The sequence below is a fragment of the Sorex araneus genome, chromosome 3 (genome assembly GCF_027595985.1).
Source record: "Sorex araneus isolate mSorAra2 chromosome 3, mSorAra2.pri, whole genome shotgun sequence".
Lineage (NCBI taxonomy): Eukaryota > Metazoa > Chordata > Mammalia > Eulipotyphla > Soricidae > Sorex > Sorex araneus.
In genome coordinates, this window is record NC_073304.1 from 41,557,599 (window position 1) to 41,581,418 (window position 23,820).

General features: G+C 37.9%; 1 protein-coding gene across 4 annotated transcripts in view; it reads right to left on the reverse strand.

Annotated features, from left to right (window-relative positions):
* KIAA0586 (KIAA0586 ortholog) overlaps window positions 1-23,820 on the reverse strand; it is a 122,505-nt gene that overhangs the window by 64,470 nt on the left and 34,215 nt on the right. For all 4 annotated transcript variants that reach the window (XM_055133626.1, XM_055133628.1, XM_055133627.1 and 1 more), the window contains exons 16-24: window positions 22,320-22,511; window positions 18,695-18,882; window positions 15,844-15,939; window positions 13,952-14,032; window positions 11,498-11,691; window positions 9,028-9,146; window positions 3,448-3,647; window positions 1,077-1,236; window positions 324-543 (exon numbers count right to left, since the gene is read on the reverse strand). In XM_055133626.1, coding sequence (XP_054989601.1) covers window positions 324-543; window positions 1,077-1,236; window positions 3,448-3,647; window positions 9,028-9,146; window positions 11,498-11,691; window positions 13,952-14,032; window positions 15,844-15,939; window positions 18,695-18,882; window positions 22,320-22,511 — 1,450 coding nt within the window. The remainder of the gene's footprint in view (window positions 1-323; window positions 544-1,076; window positions 1,237-3,447; window positions 3,648-9,027; window positions 9,147-11,497; window positions 11,692-13,951; window positions 14,033-15,843; window positions 15,940-18,694; window positions 18,883-22,319; window positions 22,512-23,820) is intronic.

The window sequence follows — 23,820 nt, forward strand, 5'->3', positions numbered from 1 at the left end:
GTTTACATACTAGCTGCATGAGGCAGACCCCGGCTCAACTGTCCCAGCCCTGCCAGGAATGCTCCCTGAGCACAGAGCCAAGACTAAGCCCTGAGCACAGGAGGGGTTAGCTCAAAAACCAAATAATAAATATTTTTTTAAATGCATAACAAAGAATTAAAAGTACAAATGAATTTGATTAATATGTTGAAGATTTATTAAAACAGAAGTTTGCCTGTGATTTAGGAGCTTCTTTTGACATTTTAGATGCTTTCACAAGGCACATAAGTCAAGCTGAAATGAAATTTTCAGACACTAAAGAGAATGAATATATCACTTCTTACATAGCTCTTGGGGAAAGTTCTTCCTGGAAAGCGTTAGGGATCTCTTCCTCCAGTGGCAGGTCTCCATCACTCCATGGCTTTGGAAGCTCTGGGCTCAACCTCTTCAATTTATCAACAGAAATCTCTGACAGCGTAGGGGTAAGAGCTGCTGCAGGGGGAGGTGTAGTAGTAGGGGTAATTGCTGGAGTATTAAAAACCGTGACCACAGGCATATCACTTCCTAGAGAATTTTTTCAGATAAAGAAAAAAGGTAAACAACAATAAAAAAGAATCAGTCTTTTGACGTATAAAGAGAACTTGTAAAAGAATACATTTCAATGATCTCTTAATATTTAGTCATACAAACAAAAGTAATAATGTTTGTGGTAGCCATTAATGGGAAAACTCTTGTATTCATTTAGTAAAGTAAAAGAAATAATTTTGAAAAAACCAATTTTAATACTATCCTACACCTAAAATAGTCAAAGTCACATAACTTGATTGAAACTTAGAGTAACAACGGGGAAGTGTATATTAATCTGTAATGAAGGAAATCTTGTTCAATAGCTGCTAAAGGTAAAACTGAGTTTTAGGTAACTGTTTTCTAGGGGCTGGAGTGAAAGTACAGGGGCCACGTGGCAGATTCAGGTTTGATTCCTGGTACCTCATTTGGTCCCCAAACCCTGCCAAGAGTGATCTCTGAACACAGAACCAGAAATAAGCCCTGAGCACCACTGCATGAGGTCCAAACACCAAAAAACAAAAGTTTTCTACCTTTTTCAGAAAGTATTTCTTTCACAGGAAGAACTATTTCATTATCTGAGTCACAAGGAGAAGAATATGGAGTTTTTATCAACACTTGTTCCTTAGACAGTGATGACGGTGAGCAAGGAGGAGTTGGCTGTGGGGTAGCCATTGGGGTACACACTCTTTCCTAAAACAAGCAAAAGAAAAGAAATGCTGCTTATAATAACCCAAAAAGTGGATTCTAAATAGTAAAATAATCTCATTGGGAAAGTATGTAGAATTTAAATAGATGGGAATAAAGAGCCCTAACCCTTGGCCCTCAAACATCCAGCGATTAGTTCCAAGACTAGGCAAGAGAAAGCTCAGACAAACAGAAACAGCTCTGCCAGTGAAGCAGATGCCAAGAGCTCTAGGCTCCCTTCTATTATTAGAGAGGATGAGGAAACACAAGTGAAGAGCAAACGAAACATGAGGCAGGGTAAGTAGGCCAGGTAACAGGAAAAGCATCACTTTAACTTGCTTGGCATGGTATGGAAAAATCAGCTACTTAGCACACAAAAATAGAGCTTGTAAAAGTGATGGGAGTTTAAGGAAAAATAAAGCAAGGGAGGAAGAGTGAGATAATATGGAGATGTAAAATACTGGAGAAGAAGTAAACACTTTGAGTTCAAATCATTCAAAACTCAAAATGTATAGAAGGATGATAGTAGTGACAATTAGTCTGCTTTCCTATCCTTGTCCCACCACCTTTTCTTATCAAATATAATCTTGATTTAAGGACTTCTTAGACATATTATGATCTGTGGAATAAATTCCTCATGGCCTGACAGCTCAGTTAAAGAGCTCACTGCATTTTGTGGGGGAAAGGTTCTTGCAATCAATTCTCAGAGGGCTGGAGTCACTCCTGGCAAAACTTGGCCCACAATGCTGGACAGTTCAATCTTCAGGCCTGGTGATGCAATGGGGGCCACCAGGGCTACACTGTGGTGCTCAAGTGAACCATGCAGTGCTAAGGTCTGAACTCAGGGCTTCAGGCTGAAGAGAGAGTACAGGGATTAGGTACTTGCCTTGCACACGAATGCCAGCTAGATTCCCAGGACCATATATGGCTTTCTAAGCATCACAAAGAGTGAACCCTGAGCAGTCACCCATGGTTCCCCTGAGCTCTGTTGGTTGAGTTCCAATCCACCACCCCACAAAAAGAGCAAAAGAACTCAGGGCCTTTGAGCTATGCAAGGCTATCTTCCCAGTTCCATTAACTGCATTTTTTTTACTTGAACAACCGCATTTTTTATTTGAACATGTTGTCAAGTTTCCTTCCATAATGTTCCATTTTATACTACCACCAAAACATGTAAGAATTTCTGTTGACCCAAGATTTGTCCAACAAGGGCCATTATCAAACTTTAAGAGTTGTGTCACTCTGATGATCATAAAAGTGGAATTTCACGGCCAAAGGTATATGTTCAGTTGGTACAGCAATTATCTAGAACATTCTCAGACCATTATGCTCCCGCTGGTCCCATAGCTTTGATTTTTAAGAGAAGTACACCACAGATTTACCCCTAGATTTTATAAGCTAACAGAAAAAGAACACAGTATTCACAAATGCTACTACAGACATCATCAAAAGAGGATCAAAGGACTAGAGCATATGTTTTTGTTTGTTTGTTTGTTTGTTTTCTTTTTGGGTCACACCCAGCAATGCTCAGGGGTTACTCCTGGCTTTGCACTCAGGAATTACTCCTGGTGGTGCTCGGGGGACCATATGGGATGCTGGGAATCAAACCCAGGTCGGCTAACGCCCTACCTGCTGTGCTATCTCTCCAGCCCCAAAGAGCATATGTTTTGATCTGAGTGGGAACCCCAGATTCCATTACTAGCACCAATGGGTGTGGTCCTCTCCACCCCAAAATTTAAAACTAAAGATTATTTTTTGAAAACTGGAAAAATTTTAATATGAATTCTGTATTATATAATACTAACACAGCTATGACAAAATTAACTTTGGGATGTAACAATGGTATTTGGATTACATAACAAATTTTCTTGCTCTTAGAAGGCAGATGCTTTTCATGGTAAAGTGATATCTAGAACTTTCAAATGGTTTTTAAATACCACATAAAGTAAAGAAAATGTACCAAAATGTATCAATTAGTAAATATATATTTATTATATCAAACTTCTAATTTTTCTATAGATATAAAAGTTTCTAAATTAAATGTAGAGTGTTACCTTAAGAACAAGAATTCACACTCCACTATATATTGTTTTATAATACAAAATTTAATTTTGTATTATAATACAAAATTTAATTTTGTGTCTGTTTTACCGTACTTTACCATATATATCAGAAATCCCCCATCATCCAAAGTCATGAAAGGACAATCATGCCTACCGGGAAATATGTCTGACTTGCAGAAACATCCGCAGGCACATTTGCTGCACTCGGAGCCTGTTTCTTGTCTTCTCTGTCCCCCATCATGACAGCAATGGTCTCAGAAAGAGCTTCATTCACCAAGTGGCTAATCATGTCTGAATTCACAGGAACCCCTGCATCAACAAAAAGCTGGAGGACACCACCACTTGTTCCTTCTACTACAGAGAAAAAAAAAAAAAACAGAATTGTTCAAGAAACATGTTTGTAATCTACATCTTAATTCTGAAAATGTCAGATGTAGCTAAACAGACATATGCATAAAGGAGTAAGCAGAAGATTACCAATGAAAATGATAACATACTACTTATGAAAGATTCTAAGATGATAATTTACATAACAAATGTCCTCTCTAAACTACAAGGGGAGAAAAAGCATCCAAATAAAAATTTATTTATCTGGCCTCTTCCTCTCACTATAGAATTGAGTGATAAAAAGACTTGTAGCATGGAGACAGAGTGATAGCACAGCAGGTACGCTGCCTGCCCTGAGTAGTGCTCACCCAGCTCAACCCTTAGCACCACACATGGTCCTAGGGGTGATCCTTGAGCACAGCACAAAAAGCCAGGAGTAAGCCCTGAGCACCACCAAGAGTGGCCCCAAAACAAAACAACACAAAACAAAACAACAACTAAAAGTAAAAGCAGTAAATATGTCTGGGATCTAGAATTTAGAAAATTAAAATACAGCCTAAGAAGGAACAGAAGATTATTATTATTATGCACTCGAGATAATGGGGCAGGGACAGAAAAAAATGAAAAGAAATATTTTAAAAGTTCAAGATTTACACTATCAGTTTCAAGAATTATTTATAAAAAGAGCAACTCAAAGGGTGGTTATGAAGTTAGACCTTTTAGGTCAATGTTCCAGGAGAGGAAGTCCAAAAACAGATCCACGTATATAGTCAGCTAATTTTCAATAAAGGTGTCAAGCAATTCAACAGGGGGAAGGATGCTTTTTAAGAAATAATCCTAGCTTTCCATATACCCCTCCACTTTCTTATCCCCCCACAAAAAATCTGATCCTTACATCCTACCATGCATAAAAATGAATTATGAACTGTTTCACTGATCTAAGTGACATCCTAAAACCTTTATATCCTATTAGGAAACACAATAAAATGCTCAATGCTCTTGAGTTAGGGAAAAATTTCTTAAATAGCACACAAAATTGTCAAGCTATTAATAATAAACAAATTAGATTTCATCTTTCAATCTTCAAAACATAAAATTAAAGGGAAAAAACAAGGTAACAGTAGAAGAACATCATTACAAAACATATATCTAGGGGCTGGAAAGATAGCACAACTCATAGGGCAGTTGCCTAGCATGCAGCCAACCCTGGTTTTACCCCGCAAAACTTATATGGTCCCCTGAGCCCACTAGGAGTAATCCCTGAGCACAGCACCATGAGAAAGCCCTGAGCACAACTGGATGTGGGGGGGGAATATATATATATATACTTATATATATGCCTATATATATTTATATCCAGTAAAGGATTTGTATTAAGAATAAAGAATGTTAAAAGAAATAAGAGTGTTGAAGGATAAAAAAAAAAGAATAAAGAATGTTGGGGGCTGGAGCGATAGCACAGCAGGTAGGGCATTTGCCTTGCACACGGTCGACTCCGGTTCAATTCCCAGCATACCATATGGTCTCCTGAGCACTGCCAGGGGTGATTCCTGAGTGCATGAGCCAGAAGTAACCCCTGTGCATCGCCAGGTGTGACCCAAAAAGCAAAAAAAAAAAAAAAAAAAGAATAAAGAATATTCACAACTCAATGGCAGAATGACTTAAACACCAATTTTAAAATGGATAAAGGGTTTTAAAAGATACATCCTCAAAGTATATTGATAGATAGCATATAAGCACAAGAAAAATACTATATCATTAGTGATTAGGAAAATTCAAATTAAAAAGTGAGTTCTCTTTACACACTTATAGGATTACTATAGTTAACCACAGTGACATTAAGCACTGGCAATAGCAACAAAACTCTCATATGCACTTGTTGGCATGTAAAATACACAACCTCTTTGAAACACTGAGCAATTTTTTATTATGTTTTTTTGGTTTTGCTCCACACCCAGCAATGCTCAAGGTTAGTTACTCCTGGATCTACACTCAAGAATCACTCCTGGACATGGCGAGTACCATGCTGAGTGAAATGAGTCAGAAGGAGAGGAACAGACATAGAGGGAAAAAGAAAAAGCACAGTATGAGACTAATACCCAAGGGCAGTAGAAACAAGGGCCTGGAGGACTGGTTCACGATTAGAAGCTTTCGACAAGAGGGTGGGGGTAGGGATGAGAGGCTGAAGGGAAGCTAGGATAGAGAAGGGATCACTATGACAAAGACAGTTGGAAATGATCACATTGGACAAGAACTGAGTGCTGAAAGGAGGTAAAGGGTTATACATGAAAGTGTATCAGTACCTGTATTAGAAACCATATGCCCAAAATGAAAGAGAGTGTGTACGAGAAAGAAGAAAAGTGTCGGCCACAGACAGCCTGTTGGGAATACGGAGGGAAGTCGTACACTGGCGAAGGGATGGGTGTTGGAACATTGTATGACTGAAATTCATCATGAACAACCGTGTATCTTATGGTGATTTAATTTAAAATAATAATTTTTTTAAATAGCTAAAAAAAAAAAAGGAGATTCACTCCTGGAGGTGCTCAGGGGACCATATAGGACGCCAGGGATCAAATCTAGGTCAGCCACATGCAAGGCTCTGCCCACTGTACTATCTTCCCAGCTCTGAGCAGTTTCTTATAAAAAGAAAAGCTGTGTCCAAGATCTGCTTGCACAAGTGGAAGCGAAGATTAACAAATGGGACTACATTAAGCTAAGAAGTTTGTGCACCTCAAAAGAAACAGTGACCAAGATACAAAGACAGCTCATGGAAATGGAAAAACTATTCACCCAATACCCATCTGATAAGGGGTTAATATCAAACTGGTAGAACTTTTCAAGAAAAAACACCCATAAAAAAACACCCAACCCCATAAAAAAAAAAATGGGGAGAAGAAATGAACAGAAACTTCCTCCAAGAAATTCAAATGGCCAAAAGTCACGTGAAAAAATGCTCTACATCACTAATCATCAGGGAGATGCAAATCAAAACAACAATGAGACATCATCTCATGCCATAGAGACTGGCACACACCCAAATGAATAAGAACCAGTGCTGGTGCAGCTGCAGGGAGAAAGGAACCCTCATTCATTGCTGGTGGAAATGCCGACTGGTCCAGCCTTTCTGTGTTCATTGTAGCACTATTCACAATAGCAATAGCCAGAAGCTGGAAACAATCTGAATGCCCAAGAACAGACGTACGGATAAAGAAACTATGGCACATCTATACAACTGAATACTACACAGCTGTTAAAAAAAAAATAAGGTCATGAAATCTGCCTATAAATGGACAGACTTGGAGAATATCATGCTGAGTGAAATAAGTCAGAAGGAGAAGGACACATATAATTGACTGCATTTATTGGTGGAATATAATAAAATAGTATTCAACTAATATCTAAGGCCAGGGAAAATGGGCTAGGAAAGCTGGCCAATGGTTGGTCAATGGTATGGGAGGTGGGAGATGGAGGGTAGTTAAGACAGAGGAGGTCCATTATGACAGTACTAGTTGGAAATTATCACTCTCGACAAGAACTGAGTATTGAAAGCAGGTAAAGGGATATTCATGATAACCTTTCAGCACCTGTATTGCAAACCATAATGACTAAAATGAGAGTGAGAAAAAGAGAGAGAAGAGAGGTGTCTGCCATAAAGGTCAGCTGGGATAAGGGGTGGCTTGAAGGGGTGGGAGGGAAACTGGAAACACTGGTGCTGAGAATTACACTGGTGGAGGGATGGGTGTTGGAACATTGTATGACTGAAATGCACTCATAAACAATTTTGTAATGCTCTATCTCATGGTAATTCAATTCAAAAAAGATAAAAATCTGCTTGCAAATATTGATAGCAAAGTTTTATTTATAATAGCCATCAACTGCAAGTGGATTAACAAATATAGCATCTATGGTGTATTATTACTACACAAAATAACATCATTGTCAAATAATTATTTTATATGACAGAAATTATATGTAACTGCATATACATATACATATATGATTCTAGAAAAGGCAAAATTAAAGAGGTAGAAACCAGGCTAGCAGTGAGGGGCCCCAAAAGCAAGGGACGGAATTAAGAACTGACTGCAAAGTAACATGAGTGAACTTTGGAGAATGATGAAAATGTTTCCCTAATTCAAAATTGTGTGGTTCCTTTGGAAGTCTGCCTTATGAGCTAGGGGAGAAGGCAGCTGGGATAGAGAAGGGATCACTAAGTCAATGATGGTTGGAGGGATTGCTTAGGATGGGAGATGTGTGCTGAAAGTAGATAAAGGACCAAACATGATGGCCTCTCACTATCTGTATTGCAAACCATAACGCCCATAAGTAGAGAGAGAAAGAGGGAAATTGTCTGCCATAGAGACAGGGGAGTAGTGGGATGGGTGGGGGGAGGTATACTGGGGAAATTGGTGGTGGAAAATGTACAGTGGTGGAGGGATGGGTGTTTGATCATTGTATGACTGAAATGCAAACATAAAAGCTTTTTAAGTGTAGCTCACGGTGATTCAACTAAAAAAATTGTGTGGCTAATACACAGAATTAATCGAAATACAACTGCTGACTGGAAAGGAAAAGGAAAAAGAGAAGAAAGGGATAGATGTAGAAAAGGAGGAGAAGAAGGAGCAGGAGGAGCAAGTAGAGGGGAAGGAAGAGAAGTAGAGGATATAACTAGAGGAAGAGGAGAATGATAGGGATTCTGTAAAGAGAGGCTCTTTGAACTACTCAGTGACAAGTTAAATTCTTATTAAGCATCTCAGTGACAGTCCTGGGCTATGCACAAAAGAAAAAACTTTATTTATTAATTTATTTATTTATTGAATTCTGGGCCACATCTAGCAGTGCTCAGGGCTTACTTTTGGCTCTGTGCTCAACCTTCTTAATCCTGAATAATTTGCAGTAAGATAAATGTGTAAACCAAAGAAAACATAATCTGATAGTTACCATAACAAAGATCAATACAAAATACTATGAAAAATATCAGGTTTGCAATGGGAAGGACAGAGGTAGTAGAATAATCTGAATGATAGAAAATGAGCAAAAGGGATGAATGAGGGGAAGTAATCTCTACCACAGAGAAATGGGAAGTGATATTAGAAGGAGTCAGTTGGGGGGCTGGAGAGATAGCACAGCGGGTAGGGCGTTTGCCTTGCACGCGGCCGACCCGGGTTCAAATCCCAGCATCCCATATGGTCCCCTGAGCACCGCCAGGGGTAATTCCTGAGTGCAGAGCCAGGAGTAACCCCTGTGCATCGCCAGGTGTGACCCAAAAAGAAAAAAAAAAAAAAAAGAAGGAGTCAGTTGTCTTTGAAGACTACTTGATCTCTAGAACATAAATATACAATGACATGAAAGTGTTATGCTTTATGCTTCAACATAAAAAATGGTTCCATTCCAATTTACTTACCAATGTCAGAATTCAAGGGTTCACTTGCCTCACTGACCGAAACACTGACATTAGTTATGGCCTGTTGTCGGAGTGGAAAGAGCCCAGAGATGATTCTTGACATCACCTCTTGTTCTACCCTAGGGAATCAAAGTTTCTTTAATCTGGTTGAAAAGTACAGAGTTCAAAGTACCACCCCTAATAATAAACTATACACATAGGCACAAATGTTTACATGTGAAAGCACTCACTCTGAAAGCTGTCTCTGGAGAGAAAAATAAAGCAGATCTAGCCCCAAAAATAAATCACAGAGAAGAATCTGTCTGGGAAATAGTCCATTAAATAAAATTAAAACAAAAAGCCCTTACAGCATAGTAAAAGAATAGCAATGGTAACAGACCCTGAGAGGTGGTCTGTGGAACTCAATATGCCAGGGGTGGAGATGGGGGAATAATGGGGAGATGGGGGAAATCAAATTAAAATCTTGGTCTGGGGAGATAGCTCAAAGGACTGGAATGCCAGGATTGGTGTTGAAACACTGTATACCTAAAACTGTTAACAGTGTTGTAAATCAGTGCCTGAATGGAATTTGTGAAAATTTTAAAAAACCTTATAGAATAGTCAAATTTTAAAAGTTTATATATATGTTTATTTTCATAAATGTATATTCTATACACATGTGTATGTATGGACTGGAGTGATAGCACAGCAGGTAGGGCATATGCCTTGTGCGAGGCTGATCAGGGTTCAATTCCTCCATCCCTCTCAGAGAGCCCAGCAAGCTACCGAGAGTATCCTGCCCACAGGGCAGAGCCTGGCAAGCTCCCCGTGGCATATTCGATATTCCAAAAACAGTAACAACAAGTCTCACAATGCTGATGTTACTGGTGCCCGCTTAAGCAAATCGATGAACAATGGGACAACAGTGTTACAGTGCTACAGTATAAGTATATTTGTGTGTGTATATATATATATATAGTGTGTGTGTATATATGTATATATATATATATATGTATATATATTAGCAGACAAAGCTCAACTTTTAACATGTTAGTAACCTCTCATACAAGGACTTAATGGCTCCAGGGTGAGACACAACAATTTTCACATACTTTCCTCTAAGGAAACTTTTTTGGATAATTTTTAGCAGATTATTCATACAAACAATACAAAATAAATTATTTAGGTCCTGCTTTGGGGGCAGTCTTCGAGGGTTCAGGGTGGAAAAATTCAAAACAATGGTGGTGGTGGGAAGGTGTAATGATAGTGGGATTGGTGCTGGAATATTAAATATTGTGACCAGTCTTAAAAAAAAAGAATAAGACAAAAAATAAAATAAAGTCTTTTCAAATGCTAAAAAAAAAATTACAAAACTCCTAATTGAAAAAATAAAGATTAGAGAGAGAGAAATAGTTCAACAAGCCAAGCACATATTATACCCAGCTGGGAGCAGATCCAAGCACCACTTGGTATGACCCCAAATAAGCAAGACCAAAGGGAAAAAAAAAGTTTTTAAGTTTAGGGGGCCAGAAGAGAGTACATGGCATGGTGCTGGCCTTGCATGCACCTAAGCCCAGTTTAATCCCAGGGACACACGGTCCCCACAAGCTCTCCTGGGAGTGACCCAAACCCAAAGCCAGGAGAAGCCCCAGAGCACCAGTGGATATAAACCAAATCCCCTCAAATTTTTTCAAAAGGGTATACGGGCAATACAGCAGTTAGGGATGTTCAATCCTTGGCACCAAATGATACCCCAAGCACTGCTGGGTGTAAGCCCTGAAGGCCTCTTGAGCATTGCCAAGTGTGCATCTCCAGGGGGAGGCTCTCAAGTACTTTTGGGGTCACCAGGTAATCCTGGGCACATCAGAGCACGCGCAGCATGGCACCAGGCCACTGCACTGAACTATCAGCCTGGTTGGCCAAGAACTGAGCACTGCCTAGATGGGAGGAGGGTATTTATTTATTTATTCCATAACTTCCTTATGGAAAACTATCACAACTCCCTTACAGCAAAAAATAGGTACAAAAATATTGAGCTTATTTCAGGAACAATTAAATAGCACTGTGCCTTGTTTGAAGTGAACACAGTATGTGGTTAAAATATTGTATGGCCTACTAACAACTGCAATTTTTTTCTTAGGTTAAATTCCTGGAAATGATTTAGTGGATTAAAGAAAATGCATTCTTAAGGCTTTCATTACATAACAACAATCCTTTATTATAATAAATATAAATATCATCTAACATTAGCTGAAGCCTGAGCATCATATCAAATAGTTTCAAGTGACTATCGTAAAGGAAAGGTGTGATAAATAAAAGCAGACAAGGATGATTTTAAACCAAAACTTAAAACTTAATACATTTACATAACTTAATACATTCATATTAGAATTACATATAAAGTTTCATATATAAAACTTAATACATTTACATTGGAAATACAATTGGAATTGCTACTATATATGGACACCAGCACCTTCTGCAAACTCACCACTGAATTAAGTCATTTTCCACTGTTTCTTTCCTCTGAATTACTTTGCCCAGACTGTCAGCAGTGGGCTGAAAAGAAGAAGCAACTGGTGGAAATGGTGGACCATTATATTTTGTAGAAGCAACTTTAACACTTCTGTTAAATTCCAGAATTGGTTCGGAGCATTCAGGAATTTCATCACGTTCTTCCTCTTCCTGGTAGTAACAATAATTAAAATATATTTATGCACAGGTTCAACATTTGCTAAATGAGAAGCATGGGCAGGAAACTTAAGTTGGTAATATAACCATTATAATTAACAGCACTTCTAATTCAGTGATAAATTATTTATTATTATAAGCACATATATCATATGTGAAATTTCAGTGCTATTTCACAGTGAAGAAAAACTACACAATGATTTGTCTTTGGCTTACTCCTGGCTCTCCACTCAAGGATCACTCCCGGCATTGCTTGGGATACTGTATGTAGTGTCAAACACCTTACCTGGTTTAACAAACATTAGTGAATATCAAAAATTCAATATTCATTCCTTTGTTTGGGGGCCATATTTTCCGATGTTCCAGGCTTACTCCTATCTCTGTGATCAGAAATCACTCCTGGCAGTACTCAGGGGACCATAAGGAGTACCAGGGATTGAACCCAGGTTGGCTGCAGCAAGGCAAGTGTTCTAACTGCTATACTATTGCTCTGGCCTTTAATAATCATTTTAAGTAATCATAAAACAAAAGAAAATTTTGTACCTGTTGAAAGGATGTTTTCCTCTAGAAATTTACAAGTTATTATCATAATAAAACTGCATTTCCAAATATTTCTGCTTCCTCTTACAGAACCTGTAATTTTCATCTAAATATGCAGTCAGGTCATCTTACATATTATTTGTACCATCATATCATGAACAAAATAACACCACCAGGAATAATTTTGACCCTAGTGACCTCCAAGCACTGTCAGGAGTGGCCTTCACCCTTAAGAGCACTAGACCCTGAGCACTGCCAAGGGTGAATGCCCACACTTAATGACAACAACAAAATCTCAACTGGGTAGAGATTAAGCCCACACTTAATGACAACAACAAAATCTCAACTCAGCCAGAAGTAACAATTCAATTTAGAAAATAAGCATTTCACAAAAGAAGATATACAGATAACAAAGTAGTTATATAAAATAGGTGTCCCAAATCTTCTCTTGTGAAGGAAATACAAAATAAAATGAAAGTAAAGTATCTCTATACACTAATATATTAGCCAAAATCCAGGACACTGACCAAATGCTTACAAAGAACTGGAGAGAATTCTCATTCACTGCTGGAGGGAACACAAAATGGTACAGCCGCTTTGAAAAACAGGAGTTCCTTACAAATCTAAACATACTTTAGTTAGAACAACAGTACAGCTGTTATGGTGCTTGCGTACACAGCCCACCTGTGTTCAATTCCCGGCATCCCACATGGTCCCCCAAGCACTACCAGGAGTTATTCCTGAGTGTAGAGCCAGAAGTAACATCACTGGGTATGACCCCAGAGCAAAACAAAACAAAACAAATCTAAATATATTTTACCCATACAATACAATAATTGCTGTCCTTGATTTTTACCCAAAGTTACTCATGTACATTTAGCATTATTCATAATTACTAAAATTTAAATCAAAATTTCCTTTACAACCAGAAAGGACAGTACAAAAAGTAAGGCACTTGCCTTGCAGGCAGCCAGATCCCCATTCAAATCCCCAGCACCACATATGTTCCCCCACAAACACTATCAGGGATCACTCCTGAGCACCGTGCCAGGAATAACTCCTAGGCACTGTCAGGTGTGGATTAACCCCCGGCCCCTCTCACCCAATGTTTTATAGTGAGTAAATGAATATACAAACTGTGGCACATCCAAGGAATGACATACTATTCAGTGCTAACAGGATGTATTATCAAGACACAAAAACATGTAAGAGCCTTAAGTGCACAATTCTAAGTGAAAGAAGCCAATATGACAAGGCAACATTCTCTGTGAATGGAAGGACATAATATTCTGGGAAAAGTAACACTAAAGTTGCCATGGACTGGCCTGAGTGGGGAGAAGGTTAAAAAAACACAGGACTTATGAGATATAAAAATATTGTGTATGCTACTGTCACAATGAATGCACTTCTTGAACCTAAGGAATGTCCAGTATCAAGTATGAACTTCAAAATAATCTGGGGATTTTGTATTATGATGTGTTAATGTGGTTTGTCAACAAATGTACCCCCTCCATGAATAATAATAAGATATGAAGAGGGGTATGTACATGTAAGGTAGAGTATATTTTACTTCTTAATTTATCTCTAAATCTAAAACCACTCTAGAAAGAAATAAAGTCTCATATACATATACATGTATACACACACTCACATACACATACAAACACAGAAAAAGACAAAGAAATTTTTCTCACAGCTTCTTTAACTTCATTACCTGTATAACATCGATTATTTCATCAAACTTGGTTCCTGGAAACTTCACCTCTTCTTCCTCTATTTCCATAAATTCTGGAGTCTAAAAGCCATTTTTCAAAAAGAGTTTCTTATATATAATTTCTTTTGAATTTATGTATAGCCTATTTCTATCATATCCTTTTCCTATCCTAGCATAAGTTTTATCCTACATTGTTCTATTCTTTTGATATCTTGTTCAAATTTTTGTCTTTTCTATTAACTCTTAGTTTAGGCATTCTAGTTTACAGCAGGCTTTCATACATGCCCCATTAACAGCACCCCATTCTCCCAGGAGTGTCAGCTTCCCCCCACTACCACCGACCCCATTTCCTGGGGTAAGCTTCCTACTAAAGACAAGATCTCAATTTCGATTGTCTTTGGGTATTTGTTATTCTCCTAACTGTTTTTCTTTATTTCCTATATATGAAAGACAACACTCTGTGTGTGTCCCTCTCCTAACTTCACTCAGCATAATACTCCCCAGTTTCATTCACATCGGTGCTCAAAATTGATCAGTACATCAAATTCAAGGTATTCCTGAAGCCATTATTTCAATAACTATGAAAAATATTAAAGGTGCCATTTTCTGGCAAACACATGATTAGCAAAGCAATTTAAGTCCATCCATCAATTTGGTATCATCAAAAAGCTCTCCCCCACCCAGAGTAAAGATAAAGAAAGTTTTCTTATGTGTAAACATATAAGTATACACACAGACAAATTCTTTTTAAAAGATACTAAATTGGGTAAAAGCGATGGGAACATCAGCTCTTGTTTTGATGGAGCTGATCTGGGTTTGATTCCCAGTATCCCATATGGTTCCCTGAGCCTCACCAGAAGTGATTCCTGAGCTGAGCCAGGAGTAAGCCCTGAGTAACACTGGGTGCGGTACCCTTCCCACAAAGAAAAAGATACTAAACTAAAAGTTTTGAAAGATAAAACAGATAATTTCATAAATTAAGTCTACAGATCTCAATAAATAAGATCCAGTCACCACAAACTAGTTATCTTTCTGAGAAGAGCATGACAAATAGTAAAAAAAAAAATTCATTTTTTTACTTGTCTGTGATTTTTGCCATGCTGGGGACCAAATCTAGGTTCTCAAATGTACAAAGCAAATACTCTTCCACTGAGCTACACCTCTGTACTCTCACAAAGTTATTTGTAATCATATGTTTTATTAAATCTCCGATAAAAAATTTATTAGGCACAAATGCCCATCAGGGCCAATTTTATTTTACTATTTTTGATTAAAGGTTTTAACACTCTCTCCCTCCTTAAAACGGCATCTCAATAACCACACGTATGATAATTTTATCATGTAGCAAAATCGCAGTAGGAAAAAATTTATAATTTTATTATGTAGCAAAATCATAACTTAACAAAACTAGAAATGCTAACATCACTAATATGACAGACATGAACTCCAGTCACTATAAAGTTCACTTTTTAAAAGAAAAAATTTATTTAAAAAATAAATAAAATCTATTTTATGAAAAGTGTAACTTAAGACTAAAATTAAGATTCTGATCACTGAGCTCAGAACCAGGAGCAAGCTCTGAGCACTGCTGGGTGTGACCTCAAAACTAGAAAGAAAAAAAATTCAAGATTCTTCCTCAAAGAGAAATTATTCATATGAGAATTTCACAAAGTGCCAAAAAGTTTCACTGATTTTACCATTTTTCTCAATGTTTACAGGTATAATGAACTTAGACAAACTTTATTTTTTCAAATCTGTAAACAATTCTGGATTCACTTTGATAGCTGAAATTACCATAACAGATTATGGTGATGATCGAAAGCTTTTCATGGAATGTTCACATTCATAATTGGACAGCACTCAAAATTATATGATGACATTTTGAACAATACCTGTTTCCAGCTTCTCAGAGGAGGAGAGGCCTCTTTGGGACTAGGGTGAATTGGACTACCACTTGAAACACTGTCAATATCCACGTTGGGTAATACCTAAAACCAAAGCCAAACCCTGAAATGTTAAATCATTCAATTAAAAGGCCTGTCAATCTACATATAATAATATATAACTTAAAAGTCAAAGGCTAACAAACATAAAGACAGAAAAGGGAAACATATAATCCTAAACATAAGACCACTATTCCCTTTGCCTTTTTACTATCCACTTGTGTTGAAATATGAACATTTCTAGTCCTGATTCTTCGCCATACCTATGTGAAAAACAATTAGGTCATAAGTATCTAACCAAACTTTCATCTAGACTTCACAATTATATTTAAGTACATATTTAAACAAATATGTATACCTTTATTATTCTCACTTTTTTTTTTTTTTTTTGCTTTTTTGGGTCATACCCAGTGAAACTGAAGGGTTACTCCTGGCTCTGCACTCAGGAATTACTCCTGGCGGTGCTTGGGGGAATATAGGATGCCAGGGATCCATGCAAGGCAAATGCCCTACCCACTTTACTATTGATCTGGCCCCTATTCTCACTTTTTGTGGTAAGTATTTAGAATATTTCTAATTCTTTTCTATTAAAATATACTGTGCAGAAAAACCTTTCTTTTATATAAAGTGTTTTTTCCTTAACTTTGAATTATTTTACTATGTCAGGTATCCAGATAATAGATTATCTTCTTGACCCAAATATTTAAGATTCTTTATGATTACTAACAAAATGCAGCCCAAAGCAGAACTAGTTTACATTTTCGAAACCATGATCAATTATAAAACTTCATCTAAATTAAATTAACTTTTTAAAAATAAGTTTGTGGGGGAAATGTCAATTATTATATCAATTGGTATTATCCTGCAACTGTAATGGAAGAATGAAAGTACTGAATTTCCTTGTTTGTATGTACTCTGATTCATTTTGTTTTGTTGTGGCAGTAGCAGAGACAGGGAGCAAACCTAGGCCTTATGCATGACAGATGCATGCTTAACTGCTAATCACATTCTAAGCTCTACTTACTTGTAAACTATTTCCACTTTTGCAGACTTATTCATGTTCTTCGAAAATTTCTAAATTTATAACCATATATTTCCTTAAAAATCAATGAGAACCTTTATATTTAAGAATTAACCCTCCTTAGAAGATTTTGTTGGGGCCAGGATGATAGTACAGAAGGTAGGGCACCTGCCTTTAATGTGGCTGACCCAAGTTTGAGCTCTGGCACCCCCTATGGTCCCCTGAGGCCTACTACAAGTGAACCAGAGCACAAAACGAAGAAAACACTGGGTCACACTTGGCAATGCACAAGGGTTACTCCTGACTCATGCACTCAGGAATTATTCCTGGCGGTGCTCAGGGGACGATTTGGGATGCTGGGAATCAAACCCAGGTCAGCCACATGCAAGGCAAATGCCTTACCTGCTGTGCTATTGCTCCAGCCCCAAAAAGAATTAATTTTTTTCTTTTTTTTTTAATTTATTTATTTTTTATTAGTGAATCACTGTGAGGGTACAGTTACAGATTTATACATTTTTGTGCTCATGTTTCCCCCATACAAAGTTCGAGAACCCATTCCTTCACCAGTGCCCATTCTCCACCACCAGTAAACCCAGCCTCCCTCCCACCCTCCCCAGTCTCGTCTCTCCCCACCCCACACTGCCACTATGGCAGGGAATTCCCTTTTGTTCTCTCTCTATGATTAGGTGTTGTGGTTTGCAATAAAGGTGTTGAGTAGCCATTGTGTTCCGTCTCTAGTCTACATTCGGCACGTGTCACCCCTCCCCCGTATGACCTTGGACCACATTTTACTTGGTGTTCCCTTCTCTGAGTTGCCCAGAATGGGAGACCAGCCTCCAAGCCATAGAGACAGCCTCCTGGTACTTATTTCTACTAAAAAGAATTAATTTTTTAAATAATCTTTCTTAGGCCATCGCCTCCGCCAAAGAAAAAATAAAAAATCTTTCTTAGTATTCACCATCCATAATTTTCATTTTTCATTTCAAAGTACTGCATATTTTTTAAATTTTGCAGATTTGAATTAATTTTTCTATAATGTTTAAGTTTTATTTTATCCTAGTCAAATTTAAATTCAGTTTTGATAAGGATTCCATGCAATGACCTTCTATCTTCTGGTTTTTTAACTAGTCATATTTTATAGTTACATTTTATAGTTATGTACCAGTCTATTGGAACTCACTTGATATACAGGAGGACTTTAGAGTCTAAAATTGATCTTTTTTCCCACATTGCTAACTAAATGTAACAAATTATTTTGTTACATTTATAAGAATTCTATTTCCCACTGAATCATGAGACAGCTATCAAATATTACACACTTTTCAAATAATCAACACTATTCCTGAAATACTTTGGTATATTGGACCAAACTGCTTTAACTTTTCTAATCTTTTGTTCTTTCACATACCAAAATGTTTAAGTAATTGCTCAGGAGGCCCTGTCGTGCTGGGACCTGCACACAGACGCATGCACCCCTTACCTCTGAGCTGTCTCCCCAGCTGCACATTGTCTTTTTAACATCAACTTATATCTAAAATTCAGTTATTTCTAGCATCATTGAGTCACCTGGATGTGAATTACAGGCTTAGAAGAATTTTAAATCATACAGAACAAAGATGTAGGTATTATAATACTATCATAGTTTTAAATAATGAAAGATGAAACCAAAGTTTTTATAAGGCAATAAAACAGATTTGGTTGGTAGTGGTAATTTAGTAGTGGTGATTTGAAGTCAAGCATATTTTCTTTAAAACTTTCTGTTCGTGTCCCTTGCCATACCTGTACAGTAAGCTGAGGAGGATCCTTTTTCTCTGACTTCATTTCCACCACTGCTATGTTAGGTTTCTTTACTCCACTTTCTATTTTTCGAGAAGATGGAGGTATAGAAGTAGTCACTGTTACAGGGTGTGGCTTGTTTCCAGCCACAGCAGCAGGAGGCATAGACTCACTATTACTCTGGGTTTGTCCTAAGAAGTTTGGGGGAGAGAAAAGAGAAACTGCTTCAAAATTCGAAAAGGAAAAAAGTCAATATCCTACCTAAACCTGAATCATCATATAAAAGTATTGGCTGGAGCGACAGTACTGCCGTAGGGTACTTGCCTTATACACATGCCACCTGGGTTCAACCCCAGGCACCATCTATGGTCCCCTGAGCACCACTAGGAGTGAACCCTAAGTACAGAACAAGGACTAAGCACTCAGCACTATCAGGTGTGGCCCCCAAACAACAATAACAATTAAAAACCAGCAAGAATTATCAGCAATCAACTTTCCACTTATCATCACCACTGCCAACATACTTACTCAGTCACCCTTTGAGCAGGAACTAACATTCATTGGGCATTTTAAACTTACTGAATGATTCTAACTTGCTAACTATTTGCTTATTTGCTGGACTTTCTGAAGTGGGGAGTACTGGATCACACCTGGGGAGTACTCGGAGCTTACTCCTGGCTCTGCATTCAGAGATCACTCCTGGTGGAGCTCACCAAGGATATACCCAGTGGTAGTGGGTGTATCCTTGCAGCGCTGAGGGGTCACGCAGCGCTGAGGACCAAACTCAGAGCTTCATGCCTGAACACCAGCACTTTGGGCTATCTCTCTGGCTCATACACTAGCTTATTTTCACTGTAACACTGTCATCCCTTGTTCATCGGATTTACTCGAGCGGGCACCAGTAACGTCTCTATTACACTCAAGTCCTGAGATTTTAGCAGCCTCTCCTTACTCTTCTTTCCCAACAACTGGAGGCTCTTTCAGGGTCAGGGGAATGAGACCTATCATTACTGTTTTTGGCATATCAAATACGCCACATGTAGCTTGCCAGACTCTACTGGTAGAGCCCCGTGGTGTATTCATATCCCAAATACAGCTTATTTTACTCTACATATATATATATAAGCTTATGCAATATTATTATTATCTACTTTTTGCAGTTTCAGAAAGAGATTTAGCAGAATTAATAATGATCATTTATATATTGAAACACCAGGACTAAAGTATATTGCATTATAGTATATTATTTTAATCCTTTTTTTTTTCTTTTTGGGTCACACCCAGCGATGCTCAGGGGGTTACTCCTGGCTTTGCACTCAGGAATTACTCCTGGCAGTGCTTTGGGGACCATATGGGATGCCGAGGATCGAATCCGGGTCAGCCGCATGCAAGGCAAACGCCCTACCCGCTGTGCTATCGCTCCGGCCCCTATTATTTTAATTCTTAAATTCTAATAACACTGTTGGAAATGATGACGCTGGACAAGAACAGAATACTGAAAGGAAGTAAAGTGATATAGCTGATAATAACCTTTTAGTACCTGTAATGCAGCCATAATGTATAATGCCTAAAAGGAGAGAGAGAGAGAGAGAGAGAGAGAAGGAGAGAGAGAGAGAGAGAGAGAGAGAGAGAGAGAGAGAGAGAGAGACAGAGACAGGGAGAGAAGAAAAGTGCTTGCCATGGGGGCAGGCTACAGAGTTGTAGTAGAAGGGAAACTGGGGATATTGGTGGTGGGAAATGTACAATGGTAGAGGGAAGGGTGTTAGAACATTGTATGACTGGAACCCAGTCATGAACAATTTTGTAACTGCTAGTGTATCCATGGTGATTCAAATTAATTTAAAAAAATTTTTAAAACGCCAAGAATAAAATACTAGTTTTTGACTGTTTACAAATAATATTATAGACCCCTACTTGATAGTTGTCAAAAACTTAATAGCTTTCACTTCCAAGATTCCTGTATTTCCTTAGGCTTCAAAGAGGAGGAATAAGATGCACTTGCCAAATGCACAAACTAGAAGGCCAGAATCCCTGAAATGAATCTTGGTTCCACCATGTGGCTTTTGACAAATTACTTAACTCCTCTGTGTTTTAGTTTCTTCATCTATAAAACTGATACATTGATATGTATTTTAAAAGTCAGTACGCACAGAGTGCTTAGACTTAAACCTGGCACATTATGAGGACTTTATGAGTCAGTTATAGTTCATCACTAAAAGGAAGGTTTGGAAACTCATTAATCACTAAGCTGGCAGGCCAATAACCCATACTATTAAATATTAAAAAATACCTTATGTTGAAAAAATACAAACTTATTTTTATTGCTCTTACTGGTGTTTTTGTTTGAGAGAGATTCCCAAGCGGTGCTCAGGGGACCCTGGGGAGACACGCAGTGATTCTCAGCCACCGGGACCTCACTGCAAGGGCCCAGAGATGCTGCAGTGCTATGAGTGCCCTGAAATGTCAGAGGTCATCAGGGTCATTCTGTGGTGCTCATGGGACCATGTCAAGGCAAGGATTGAACCAGGGTTGGGGATGTGCAACTCATACACCTTAACTCCTGTACCATCTTCCCAGCTTCAAAACTTCACATTTAATTCTGTAGCACTGTATCACTGTCCTCCAGTTGTTCATCAATTTGCTCGAGCAGGCACTAGTAACGTTTCCATTGTGAGACTCGTTGTTACTGTTTTTGGCATATCGAATACACCACAGGTAGTTTGCCAGGCTTTGCCATGGGGCGGGATACTCTCTGTAGCTTGCCAGGCTCTCCAAGACAGATGGAGGAATCGAACCCAGGTTGACCACGTGCAAGGCAAACGCTCTACCCACTGTGCTATTGCTCCAGTCCTCGATGTTCAAGTCATACATCAAAATTATGAATGACAATAACACTGTATCACTATATCACTGTCATCCTGTTGTTCATTGACAATAACACTAAAAAATTTTTTTAAACAGCTAAGCAGAGGGCCGTAGAAATAGCACAATGGGTAAGGCATTACCTTGCACACAATGACCCAAGTTTGATTCCCAGCATTCCATATGGTATCCCTCAGGCTGTCAGGAGAGATCCCTGAGCACAGAGCTAGGAGTAAGCCCTGAGCACTGCAGGGTATGGCCCCCATCTCTCCAGAAAAATAGTTAACTGGCACTTAAAAGCTAGAGCAAAAGTGATTTGTTCATTTTTAATAAAAGTGAATCTTAGAGTCCTCAAATAAATAAATGATCAACTACTGGATTATCACTTACTAATATACAATTTTCACTTATCAGAAATTAATTCAAAAGTACATAATCAGTACTTCAAAATACTTCTCCTAAAACAAGATGAGATTAACAAACCAATCAAAATTCTTAATTGTCTGTTATAACTGACACGTTTAAACATACTTTATTTTACCTATAGCAAAGTACAATAAATACCAAAGAATGTTTCTTATGAGTGAAAATACAACAGAAAACTATAATTTCAGAGGTTGTTGTTACCCAGAGTAAGATACATGTTGAGGACCAAAATATAAACATCACAAGAAGGTAAAAGTTGACTACTGTGTTAGCACCGCTTGGCAAGCTGGGCTACTACTTAGGATTTAAAATTTTCCTCAAATATTCCATTGGGTCTTACCTAAAAGAATTGCCATCGGGATTAGATGACCCTCCAGGGTACCTGAAAAGGTCGGCACTTCTCTGCTGGGACTAAACACATACTGCTGCTCCCCAGGGGCCAGCATAGCAACGGAGTGCTGAGGTTTAGAGTCTACCCGCTTTGGTCTTGTATAAGAGTCAGTTTGTGTTCTTATTGACTTCACTTTAGTACCTGCAATAATCAACAACAGCGATACTTAAAAATATTGTTTGGACATCTAGCATCCAGACAGCCAAAAATACAGTGACCGTTTTTTCCCACCGAAAATATTATTATTTACTATTTATTATATTATTATAATAATTAATATTATTCTATATAATATTTTAAGGCCTCAAAATAGGAGTAATGTCAACCAGGGGTTGGCAAATTTTTTCTTAAAAGCTAGATAGTGAAATCATTTCGTTTATTTGGCCATGTGGTGTCAATTCTGCTAACATGAAAACAATCAGAAATACATGAATCAATGCAGCTATATTTCAGTAAAACTTATTATAAAGACCCACCAGGAACCTGCATGTAGGCCACGGTTTCCCAAGCCCTAAATAGATATAACAAACTATTGCTATTTATAAGAAACTAGTACTATTACTATGTGAGACTAGATATGACAAAAAAAACATAAGTGCTGGATGAAAGATTCAAAAAGATACTGAAAGTACTTTTTAAATTTTCCTGTAAATGCAAAAAATGTTAATGATTTCTGGAATTCAATTTTTTCTTTATCTCATTACACTTTTAAATCATCACATAATTCTGAATAAAAACTTTATTCTTTTAAATTATGTACAGATAGTCAATTCTTTGGAACTATGTACAGATAACTGAACTACAAACAGATAATTCTTCTAAAAACTGAAAACTTTATGTAAATTTGTCTCTTTGGAGGAGATGCATTTCTATGGAACCTAGAGAAAATTAACAAAACACATAAAATGACAAAATTATTTTCTAAATAAATTTCTTCTATTACTATTTTTACTTTTAAAACCTATGTGTAGAGGCCAAAGGGATAGTACAGCAAGAATGGTACTTATCTTGCATGCAGCCCACTCAGGTTCAATCCCCAGTACCCCATAAGAATCTGAGTACAGAGTCAGGAGTGATCCCTGAGTACTGCCAACTATGCCAAAAAACAAAACAAAACAAACCAACCCATCTACATAAATTAATACCTACTAGTTGAAGAACTTCAAAAAGTAACAAAAGCCAAGCCCCAGGCACAACCAAGTGTGGTTCCAACACCCTGCCCCCACCCCTCCCCACCCTGCCCCAGGCCCCACATTCACATACAAATAATGGAACCAAAATCAACAGATCCATTATTTACTAATGAAGGTAAAGAAATCAAACCATGTAGTAATGGAGTTATTTTTAGTTGTGTACAAAAGTAACCAAAAAAGGTTCACCCTCTACCAAAGGCTCTATGAAGGCCCCTAATGGTACAAAAGTACCTATGTAAATGTTTTTGTTATAATAT